Source organism: Sycon ciliatum, chromosome 8 (genome assembly GCF_964019385.1).
Source record: "Sycon ciliatum chromosome 8, ocSycCili1.1, whole genome shotgun sequence".
Lineage (NCBI taxonomy): Eukaryota > Metazoa > Porifera > Calcarea > Leucosolenida > Sycettidae > Sycon > Sycon ciliatum.
Genome location: NC_088650.1, coordinates 26,972,385 through 26,984,606, shown reverse-complemented (window position 1 = coordinate 26,984,606; position 12,222 = coordinate 26,972,385). Strand labels below are relative to the sequence as shown.

Below are 12,222 nucleotides of genomic sequence, written 5' to 3'. Positions count from 1 at the left end.
ATGCGGGATGAAGCGTCGATAGTAGTTCAGCATCCCCAAGAACTTACGGAGCTGGGTCAGCGAGGTAGGTGCACAGAACTGCTGGATGGCGTCGACCCGACTGGCAGGAGGGCAGATTCCATCGGCAGACACAGTGTGGCTCAGGAACTCTACGGTGGGCACGGCAAATACGGACTTGGTGACATTAATGACGAGCCCATGCTTATCGAGGCGTTGCAGAACCTGCTCCACGTGGCTGAGGTGGGTGGACAGGTCTGGGCTGCCGACGAGCAAGTCATCAATATAGTCGAAGCTGCAGTCGAGGCCGGCGAGCACCTGATCCATAAATCGCTGGAAGGATTGTGCAGCGTTGCAAAGGCCAAACGGCATGCGCACAAACTCGAAGAGGCCAAATGGCGTCGTGACAGCAGTTTTTGCAATATCGACAGGGATTTGGTGGTACGCCCGGACCAGGTCGATCTTGGTGAAAACCTTGCAGCCGGCGAGTCGTACCGTAAAATCCTGTATGTCAGGAACTGGGTACCGGTCTGGTTGAGTGGCCAGATTGAGGGCGCGGTAGTCGCCGCAAGGTCGCCAATCTCCATTGGGTTTGGGGACCATGTGGAGTGGGCTGGCCCAGGGTGACTCGGATGGCCGGATGATGCCAAGGTCAAGCATGTGCTGAAATTCCTGCTTCGCCGCTGCCAAGCGTTCAGGAGCGAGGCGGCGTGGCTTGGCGAAAACAGGAGGTCCACTGGTGACAATGTGATGCGCCACGTTATGCAGAACGGGCCGATCAAACGCAGGAGGTTGCGTGACAGACTGATAGCGAGCCAGCATGGAGCGAATAGGCGGCGGCAAAGAGTCAGGCATTAACGCATGTACAGACAGCTGAGCGGAGGCAGAAACAGGCACAGAGATATGCAGTGAGGTGCGGGCATCCAGCAAGCGGCGGCTGTGCAGATCAACCTGCAGCTGGAAATTAGCGAGGAAATCTGCACCGAGAATGGGCTGCATGATGTCGGCCACGACAAACACCCACTGAAAACGGCGACGGAGACCAATGTCAATCGTCAGGGATCGCATCCCATAGGTGACAATGGTACTGCCATTAGCTGCTCGTAGTGGTGGAGTGCCACGGCAACGGTGACGCTCCTGGGAGGTCGGCGGCACTACACTGACAGCGGCTCCGGTGTCCAACAAGAACTGCATCTTGGAGAGCCGATCACGGACGTGCAGGCGGCGACTTCCAGCTGGGCCAGACAAGGGTGCCACTACTTGCTGGCCTGCGCGTTTTCCTGCCGCTTGAAAGAGCAGGGGCTCCGGCAATGGCGAGCACGATCGCCGAATCGGTGGTGATAAAAGCACACGTCACGTGTTGGTGTGCTAGACCGTGAGTGCGAAGGTGTGCTGCTCCTGGAACGACCACGGAAACGAGGCTCAGCAAGGGCTGACACTGCTGCAGTCAGTTCAGCAATTTGCCGCTCCAGGCGTGCCACAGTACTGTCCGGCATACTTGCTGCCGCAGGACGAAGAGCCATGATTGTGTTCGCTTCGGGCGAAACTGCCAAAATCCGGTCGGCCATGGTGGCCAGATCCTCCAGGGGCAGTGCCTCCGAGCTTGACGCGAGGATCAGGCGGGCTTTCTCTGGCAGCCGCTGGATGAACAACTCGCGGAACAGTCCGTCGTCCATTGTGTGGTCGTCCAGGAGTTGTTGCATCCGCCGCAACAGCTGTGTGGGCTTCCTGTCGCCCAATTCCTCTTTGGAGAGGAGCAGGCGTATGCGGCCCTGCTCACTCAGCTGCGTACGCTGTATCAAGCGAGCTTTCAGCTGGTCAAACGGTGCATCCTCTGGCGGGTTGAGGATGAGGTCGCGTACCTCGGTGGCGAAGTCAGCGCTCAAACTGCTGATGACATGGTGGAATTTCGTGGACTGCCTGCTGATATTCCTAGTCCGGAACAAACTTTCCACCACGCCGAACCAGACTTGTGGGTCGCTCGCGTAGTAAGGCGGTAGCTTTACCGTAGTAATTGCTGACACCTCGGGACTGCCAGCACGGTGTGCGGGCGGGTCGGCGTTGGCAGCGACGAGAGTACCTGTGCCTTGTTCTGTCTCCGTGGACGAAGGCGCCTGCTTGGCGGCCAACCTGCTCGGTGTCCCTGTGCTCTTGGCGGCCAGCGCGGTCTCGGTGCGAGCTAGCAATTTGCTGCTACCGATAGGTGTGCTGGGCATGGGAGTGCCTCTAGCGTGGGCTGAGGTATCGCGCTCCATTACTACTACTAGTACTAGGCAGGGTCTTTAACCACACACGAACGAAAATTACTTGCAGCGAGAGTTCGGGATACCGGCACTTGGGCTACACAACGCGGTAGCCTGATGCTGACCGGTTGTACGGGGTCACCAATTTGGAGGATAGCGGCTCCAATTACTATACTAATTTACCCACGAACACCAAGACTGTGAGAGTAGAAAATAGAGTACTTGCTGTTGTCAATCGAGTGGGGAAGAAGCCGAAAGGCAACGGCAGAGAAGAAAAATAAACAAGTCGGATAACTCAGTGTGTACAAATGCATGCCGGTACGGGACTGGGTTGTACCGCAGAGTTCAAGGTTCATACGAACGCTCGGCATGTGCAAGAAAATCGTATACGGGAATACAACGTGAGTTACAAACATGGTGTACGCTGTGCTGTACACCTCCGCAAAAGCAAGTGTGACGCAAAAGGGAAAAAACCTGAAAATCTATGGTAAACCAGACGAAACACAAATCAATGATCCATAAAGCGCGCAGCGGGTTGCTACACCTCCAAAGTCGAAAGATTACAATGCCTAAGTGGTCGATACAAGCGGTCGATATTACGGCGATATGGGTAATATAGGACCAGTCAAGGATCACGAGAATTAGTGGAGGTCGATATAGAAGAGTGATAATTAGAGATAACACTGTGGTAAATCGACTGCTTGTACTGTTACAATAGTTCTGACGATATTATTTATTTGATGGTATTCTGACTTTGTAGCTGAGTCCAGGCTCGTTGGAATAGTTTGCCGAATTCTCCGCCGAGTTCTAGTTCCCTAGCTTCTCTAAGAATTCCCATTACAGACTCCATTCTAGTTTCGAAGAGATTCAGTCTTGTGCATTTGTTCTCAAACAAATTCCTCGTAGTATTTGCAGTAGTCTTGCGCTCTTTGATTTGTTTGACTCGCGCGTGACTTTCCTTTCTTTTCTTTTGCCATGTATGATGTATCGGTATGACGTGAGTGTGTACGCACTCTGTTTATGACCACGTGACTGCATGCTCACGTGGAACTACAGTCAGTAGGCTAGTGCATTTTAGCGACTGCAGCGATCCGATCTTCTTGCTGCAGCGCTGTTTCTTCTTCTTCACTTACTGTAAAGTGACAAACTTTCGCGACGCGCAAATTTTACGTTTTCATAAATTGGGCTGGTTCACGACGAGAAACTTTTGTGATTCTATCTCTTCAGTCTGGTCTTGTACTGTCTACAATCAATGTACGGAGAGGTTTGCGGCGATTTTTATTCGCGAATGTGTGATGGTCGCGAAAAATAGAGAAATTTAAGCTCTAGCGAAAGTTTCTCACTTTACAGTATGTCCTTTCTTTGGTCGCTGCACTAGTTTGTTTTGCATGATTACCATGATTACGCGTCAATGGACGACATGGTCGCCATTTTGTGCATGTCCTTTTTCCCGATGGATCGTGGATCTCGTGGAAAAAGAACAGTTTTCTTTTCTCCCAACTTTATTATTTCAACTCTCTTGATTCCTTGTTGATAGTTGTGGCTCAGTGCATGTACGAGTGTGCTGGAGTGCTAGCTGGAAGAGACAGAGAGCAGAGTAGTGGAGTAACACCACACACACACACAGCGAACAGGAATGTTTACACATCCTAGCATACTTAAGAATTGATGACAAAAATACCCGGGCATGCTCCGGACAATGTCACAACTCAGCAAGGGTACAGTAAAACCGGGAATTTTCGGTATTTCCCAAAATCAACCTGTCCCTCCAAGAAATCGCGATTCCACGGATGCAACAAATTTCGCGTTTTTCGGCCAACCCCGCAATTTTGCACATTGCGCACTGTGTGGCATGGCATTGTTGAATTTTAGGTTGCGTTTTATTTCAGGGTAAAAGTACCTATACCAAATTTACCGAAAATGAAACTGCACCGAATTTTTCCGGTTCCGCAGTATGTCTTATCAGAGAATGTGCTACTAGTAAGCGAGTTCTACTGTACAATCGCGTGCATGGAAAGGGGAAGCGCATTAATATTGGGGGAGCGGTTAATGAAGCCAGCACAACCACAATCACATCATTCCGAAGCATCTGGATGCTCGTGAAAATCCCAATCCCCCCCCCCCCCCCCCCCGCGTTTAGGACGCCGCCGAAACTTACGCCCGACTCTGCTTCGCTTGGGCTTTGCCCCTTCGATGGCCAGGCAGACGTTCGCCCGCCGTCCATCAATCACGGGGTGCCCCTCGACACGGGCGGTTGTCGCATCTTCCTCCCTACTCATGATGACCTACGCGGGTAAGCGGAAGCAGCACACACAGCATACACAGCACACACAGCATACACAGCATACAAGATATCATGTAATTAGGCAAATTTGCCTGTTTGTTCTTCGACTAAATAAACAAAAAAATTAAAAAAAATAGTTTAAAATACACAGGGGCCATCGGACACGCTACAGTCACTACGGTCTTGACCGTACCACTATTTGCCCCCAGGCACCCCGCGGACCAACAAAGTGCCCTGATCTGGGCTCTAAATTTCATAAATCAAGTTTCAGCAGAGACCCTCCACCTCGAGTACACCTCAGATGGCCGAACGTACCACCCTAGAACACCTTCCGACGCCTCTGATACGCATAGCCCGGAACTCACACAGCCCATCACAACAGACACGCACGCCAGTCAGGTGCTGAAGAACGAGCTGGCTAGAACGTTAGACGATTGCGAGTGCAGTGTATCCGTATGTACACAGTGTCTCAACTACATGTACCTATTACACACTAGGTTGTAGTGCACACTAGTGAGAACAACAGATGGCCTGGTCAGTCACAACTTGAAGTTTCATGCCATCTCAGCGGACACTCATCAGCTGATCAGGTGATACAATACACTAGGTTGTAGTACATGTGCATAGACAACAAGAACGGCGGCCCTGAGCCTCTGTTCTTCTTCGGCACCAGGCAGCACTATCGGCAAGGCAACCCAGTCACCGGGCATAACTTCGGCTGGTCATAACGTTACTATCAGAACAATGGGAACTGACTTTAATAGAATAAGGACTAAACTAGGCGTTGGCCTCCAGAAGGGCTGGGCGGATGTGGATAGTAGCTGTCCTATGTTGCGTGCTCTGGAGAATCGAATGAGACTACAATTTAAGCAATTCGAGAAAGTGATTTTAGTGATCGAAAAATGGTGGAAAGTCGCCACTGCATATTTGTATTTTGAACAATTCAGAGCGACGCATGCCTGTACCAACGTAATACACTGTACGAGCATGTATTATTATTATTTTGCTTGTTCGCGTTGGCATCAACCTGCATAAAGCAGGTATATAGCCTTCGCTTAAGCTGCCATAAAAAAGAAAGCTCATCCTAAGCGAGAGGGCTAGAGGGAAATATAACGATAACGAGATACAGAATACAAAGAAATCCAATGAGTTCAACGTACAATTCAAAACAAGAAAGAAAGGGAAGAAAAACAGAGCCGAATCTACCGATTGATCCATCAATCGACAAAGGGGACTAATCCGTTAGTGTTGCAAAGTAGAAGCTGATTATAGTTGCAGATCTCCAGGCCAGGGCCAGCATATTGCCGATTCTGGATAGGTCTCCGCAGCATTTGATGTGGTAATTATCATAATGTTTGATAAAATTGTTAGAGTATCTAGTATCTAGAGTACCGAGTCTCTAGTATCTAGAGTATCTAGTGTAATTGTATCCGTTATTATTGTTAAGGGTATCTAGTGTAATTGTATCCGTTATTATTGTTAAGGGTATCTAGTGTAATTGTATAACTTCAGCCATTACACACAGCACACATTAGATCCTTCCACTTTCGACGATCCTGGGCGAGCTGCCTCAGTGCAACTAGATCCTCGTGTGATGTGAGGGAGTTTGTGGATCTGGAATTTTTCAGGTCGTTGTTGATGGATCGCGGGAGTGTTGTTCTCGGGCGGCCTCGGAACCCTGAGCTTCCTGGCTGAAAGTATGCCGACATAGCCTGCTGGACCGGGGATGAGGTGTCTAGTCGAAGCATGTGGCCAAACATTCTCCACCTAGCAGACTGGATGATTCTGCTGAGTGGCTTGGAGCCAGTGCGCTTGTACAGTGCTTCATTGCGTATTATACGGGGATATTTGACCCCTATGACTGCTCGTAACTGCTGGCGGTGGAACGAGTCAAGTTTCTTTTCTTGAGTCTCTGTCAGGCTCCATGTGCCGCAGTTATAAAGAAGTATTGGGAGCATGTGGAGACACTAATTATTTACTGTTCTCGTCATTGAGTAGACAAACATTGGTGCTCTGAACTCGGAGAGGGAGAGCTGCTCCGGCTGACCTGCTACAACGATATGCATCAAAGACTAAGTCGTTGTACTCGAGCTATGCGTGAAACAGCTGCTATCCGAAGATGGGCTGTTCCGGCGGCCTTTTCATTTCGCGGTCCAGCCAGACTTTCCCACATCGAAGCCACGCAACAGCAACACACCAAATGGATCATCGGACGTTTTGAACATCATCCAGCAAAGGAAATTGACGACGTCCGGCGCGGGGCTCCAGCTGGAAGCACCAAATCGGCTATGCTCGAAAACGTATTTTCAGAACTATTACTTTGTATGCACCTCTCCACCCGAATGCAGAAGTCGATGCGGCCGATTGAAACCTACGATTTGAAGCCAGAATACACGACCGTCAGTCAGCTGTATCCTCCCCAAATGTAGCGATGTCAGGGTAAATTTCTGTTTTGAGAATCGGGCAAATATTGTAATACCATCCGATTCCTGAAGACAAGTAGAGTATACTGGCAAAGTTTGAAGCAAATCGGAGCAAATATAGTGGACTTATTCCAGTTTAGAGTGCGCGGGGTAAGCGCCGCCATTGTCGAAAAGCACCATGCCGCACTGTACACAAACCAGATCTCACCACGGCACAAAATCGGTCTTGACAACAGGGATCTCGGCTCATGAATAATCTTGCGCACTGTACAAAATGTACATACCGTAGCTGTACTGTTTTTTTTTTGTTGCTGCAAACTGTTGGAGAAATTCAAGAAGACTGTTGAAGAGTAGCCGAAGTATGAGTTGTGATTTGACCATTCTCCAAGACAAGAAGAGTTCGACAAGTAGATTATGATCCTGGTGGTGGTCCGCTTTGAACTTCATCAGTTCTAACACCAATGCATTTGAAACGTTTCCGATCATTCTAGGCAGGGGCTTATCCTGCAATAGCTGCTCCTCCTCGAGTCCAAGACTCGACAAAACATCTTCACCGCCGGTCCCTTTGCTGGACGAACACTCATGATGGCGGTGTATCCAGCAATGGAGTACCTGTCGCGAAAAATACTACAAGTCTGGTGCGCGGCGTGATACGCCGGTGAAACTTGGCAGCAAACTAAATTGGACGACGGGGAACACGATGGAACTAAAATCAAACCTGTATCAGGCAGCGCAAGAGATGAAAAAGGCGACTGAACATACGCTAACTTGTCGGCGGCCATACTCCCAGCTCCGTAGGCGCAGCGCGCCCGCACAAACGCGGATACGAAAGTTCATCTTCTATTTTCGTGGCAATAGTCACGACCAAGCTTGTCACTGACGTCTTCAGGTCACATTTGAATATCCCGCGTGCCAAGTACTGCACGCTCTGGCCGCGACTGGCATTCTGCCGTACTGACCTTTTGTGCCATCATTTCAGCTGGTTGCTAGGGAATCCAGCGACAAGCGTGGAGGTCACGTGGCACGGCACTCTGACATCGCTACCAAATGTCGAAAGTAAGGCGCAGGCGGAGCACAGAACTCGTTGTTTTGTGTGAACATTGCAGATTCGCGCCTGGCGAACGGTAAACATTTCACAATACTTGAAATCGAAGTAAGTCTACTCGGAATATAGAATGCTCTTCGCTCAGCAGGCTGCAGCTAAATAATTATTCAGCAAAGCATTACTCTGGTGCTAATCATCTGATGTTTCCCTTTCCTGGCCATCACCCTTGAGTCTTGACCATGCTGCCGCAACTGTCAAACCTACAAGACTTCGTACTTAGCGTAAGTACTACCTGCTGTTATCAGCTAGAACCATCACTCAGACGTCGGGGAGCCTTCTGCCTGGGCCGGGGGTAGTGGCCTCGTGTCTCGAGGCGAAGCAGCACTTGGAGCATCCCGCCTATCTTCGCACTAAGTGGCACTCTGTGGTGCTTACTTTTCACCTGCCTGCATCTCGGCTAGCTACTGCAAAACCACGACAGGAGCAGAATCAAGAGCCGAAGCCTTCAACGTAATGTCTTCTTCAATCTCGAAGGCACAGGTTTGGCGCAGTTTGGACGCCGGACGCGTACGGTACAGACATTATAGCCTAGGAGAAAATATTCAAATATCGAGAATACTGTCAATAGCTCATGCGTACAATTCACAAGACTCAAGTCAAGAGCACGGTAGACTCGGTCGATCGCACCCGGACCCGGCCGTAGATCTACCCACAGCGATTTTCCATGAACAAAATCAGCTGCTGCATGCTGAACTGAACGCGCGCGAACTGAACTGCCAACGTTGCAACCTAGCCACCGCAGCTGACACAGACCGACACGCACAGCTACGGACTACACCCTGGCACATGCACTACATGTAGTGCACTAGCTGAATCTAGCACCCGCCATTACCATGATTACAACACACAGACTGTCAGTTTGTACGGAACTAACACACGTCTTCCTACCATACAGGGACACAAGAAAATGCAAAGCAAACAAGATGATCGCAGAAGGAAATACTCCAACTTACAAAGCCATATCCTTTCGATTTGCCAGAAGCACGGTCCGAGATGACCACGGCTTCTTCAATGGGACCGAACTGATCGAAATGCTCTTTCAAAACCGAGCTGGATGTACTGAAAGGCAGCCCGCCGACGAACAGCTTCCTCAGGGTGATACTCGTAAAGCCGCCGGGAGTCTGTGGATTCCCGGTTGGCGCTGTTTCTTCTGATGTTGCTGATGAAAGGGAGACAGCCGAGGAATCGGGGCTGGTGGGCACGCTGTTGTCGGCGCCTTCAAGACTTGACTGGCTCGAGTCAGCCTGGCTGCTGGGCGGATCCATGATGAGAAGAAAATAGATTGAGCTCTGCAACACAGGAAACTGCACTGTACTTGGGAAACGCCTAGGGACTAGGTAGGTTACTAGTTGACGGCACTTTAGAGCGGTTCTTGATGACTGACTAACAGCTGCGCGAGCAGCGGAGCTAGCTTGGTGGTTGGGTGGTACAACGACGGGTCGGAGACGGATCTTCGCACACCTGCGACTCAAATGCACCTATGTTACTTCTATTCCACCTGCAGACCTGGCTAGGTGACTGCTGGTCAGTACACTCTAGACTCTAGCTGGGTTCTGCGCAAATAAAAACGTAGATCTACACGGCTCTACCTGTCCTTGCCCTTGGTCCTACCTCCTGCACTAGTCTGTAGTCTCTACTGCTGCCAGTGCTGGTGGATGCATGGTGAAAGACTCTCACACACTCACAATGCTCACCCTGCTCACAGATCATCTTTTCGAAAACTGATCTTCGTGCGCATGCGCAGATTATACTCAATCTCCATATTACTAGGTGAGAAGAAGTAGCTAAGTACAAGTGTGGTTGTAGATCTACTACTACCACGACTACGGTACTAGACTGTCTAGTACTACTAGTATTACTGAATACTGCAAGAGGTCGATCGCTACCATCATCAGTATCCATGGTATCCCGCAGCATCGGTGCCGGCACGTGCACGACGACATGCCAGATCGCGCCCTGTACCAGGCTGTAGCTAGCCTACAAAGCGCTATCCTCAGTACAATAGGCCCAGCATGTCTTACAGTCAGACCATGATGACGTACAAGGAAGGAGGAGGGCCTTGTGTTAACTGTTATACTGACTGACGTGACAGTCTGTTGCTGCTTGTCTGATTTGTGCAAGTATTAAAGACAGTAATAGTTAGTTAGTTACTGTAGGTGGCGAGGGAGCCATCAGGCCCACGAAACAACATACCGTAGCGGGTAAGCCCACCCGCGTATAACTAGTAAAAGTTCGAACAACACAAGGCTTCATCGACTCGTACAAGCCCATGAGCCTTGGTCATACCGAGAATCCATAAATTATGGACTCTTGGCCATACCATGTAGTACATGCACGTCATTATAGTTTTTTTTCGTACATTTCAGCACAATCATCGGTTTAATTATTTTTAGCTACATGACTGTATACTGTACAGTTAATTGTAGCAAAAGTACAGTACATCATGTAACATGTAATCCCCTACAAAAAATATATATACTGGTGAGTAGGTTGTAGGGGGTTACATGTCATTGTATCATCAAGAGTACTTAACCCCCGCCCCGGGGTTATGTACTAATGGTGTATCATTTTGTATATATGAGTCCTATGACTGTACTATTTTTTTAGTCTTGGACTTGATTGTAGGCCAGGCTACGTCACAGTACGTGACCTACTTAACCACAGACCGAGGATCAGGCCCGTCTGGATGTGGCGGCGAGTGGCGTGTGAGGAGGACGGTTTGAACGCGTTTATCTTGATGTACCCTTTCGCTCCTTCAAACCAGGGAGTAGTACAATTGTACTACTCCCTGCTTCAAACCGTTCCTCTTCTCTCGCTGCTAGCACATGCTCGCTACCAGAGCCATGAGCGCGAGAAGCGTCGCAGACGCAGGTATGGTCAGAGGGTGCAAGAAGTTAGTTGAGCGAGCCTCCTTCGTACCTGTCGTATCCCAGAAGACCACTGGAACCAGGACCAAGGGATGCTATTTCCAGTCAAATGACCCTGGATAAGGAGACCACCTGGTAACAGAGACCAGATTCTGAAGGTCCCTTGAGCGGTCGTCATAGACAGGTTTCACTGTACGTAGACACGTGCACGTGGGTGGTAATTCCAGCATATGCGTGGCGCCATGGCGCGCCGGCCTAGCGCAGTCGTTATTAGCGAAGTTGACTGTAGATACATAAACATAGAAGTGGAGTAGGTGCTACAGCTGATCATTTTATCGCAGGTTGTGGGACTAAACAAATACCAGTATGCAAGTACACAAGATATAAAAGCTGAATAAATACGACACTTTCTACTGCAAATGCACAGTCGTGCGCTTCATCTATTGACAGCAGGCTAGCCAAACGCATCATTTTACAGTCTCAATAGGTAGGTGACACCGCAGGCAGACACCGTATAGTATATTCCACGATAACTGTTCCAAAGAAGACATGGTGTGTCTACGCATTACGCACAGTAGCTATCGCAGTAAGCTAGCCCTCACTCTTGGGCTAGGCTATGACATACTAGTAACTAAATTAATACGATTGTAGATGTCGTGAATCAGGGGTGCGTTACCATGGTTACACCCAGGCTATGACATAAAATTAGTCATAAAATGTACGAATGTATTATGCTGTTTCGTGGGATCGGGACTGTTGGCTCCAGATCCAGTCCAGTGTTGCTGCAGCCTCCACATCCTTCCTTGTACGTCGTCGTCATGGTCTGACTGTACGACATGCAGGGCCTAATACTTAATAGGCTAGCCTAGGCCAGGGCGCGATCTCGACCGCGGCATGCCGGTAGGGTCCAGCGGATAATGCCGGCAATATTCGGCATTATACGACTATCCGAGCATCAGAGCATTATGGAGCATTAGAAAGGAACAAAACGAGCATTATATGTGAGATTTGAGCGGCATAACGAGTTTCATAGTGGATAATATCGGGAAATCCCAGGTTTTTGGCAACAATCGGCTACCGTAATCATGATCATGAGATGTTGTCTGATGATAAAAGGAAGGCCTCTTTTACGGGCAAATCACAGCACAATCATCACCATGTATCAGTACAGTGAATAGTCAAACCCAACACGAATGAAAAATGAGAAATGGAATAAAACAAAATTTGTAAAAAATAAAATTAATAAATAATTCAATATCGAACACGAATAAAATAAAATTAATATGTAAAAAATAAAAATAAA

General features: G+C 49.1%; 1 protein-coding gene across 2 annotated transcripts in view; it reads right to left on the bottom strand.

The window, feature by feature from the left end:
• The window catches only part of LOC135822536 (RNA-binding protein 24-like), a 28,775-nt gene extending 19,031 nt beyond the window's left edge, over window positions 1–9,744 (bottom strand). For both annotated transcript variants that reach the window (XM_065335325.1, XM_065335326.1), the window contains exons 1-2: window positions 9,006–9,744; window positions 4,399–4,525 (exon numbers count right to left, since the gene is read on the bottom strand). In XM_065335325.1, coding sequence (XP_065191397.1) covers window positions 4,399–4,525; window positions 9,006–9,317 — 439 coding nt within the window. In that variant the 5' untranslated portion in view covers window positions 9,318–9,744. The remainder of the gene's footprint in view (window positions 1–4,398; window positions 4,526–9,005) is intronic.
• Window positions 9,745–12,222: the final 2,478 nt, after the last annotated feature.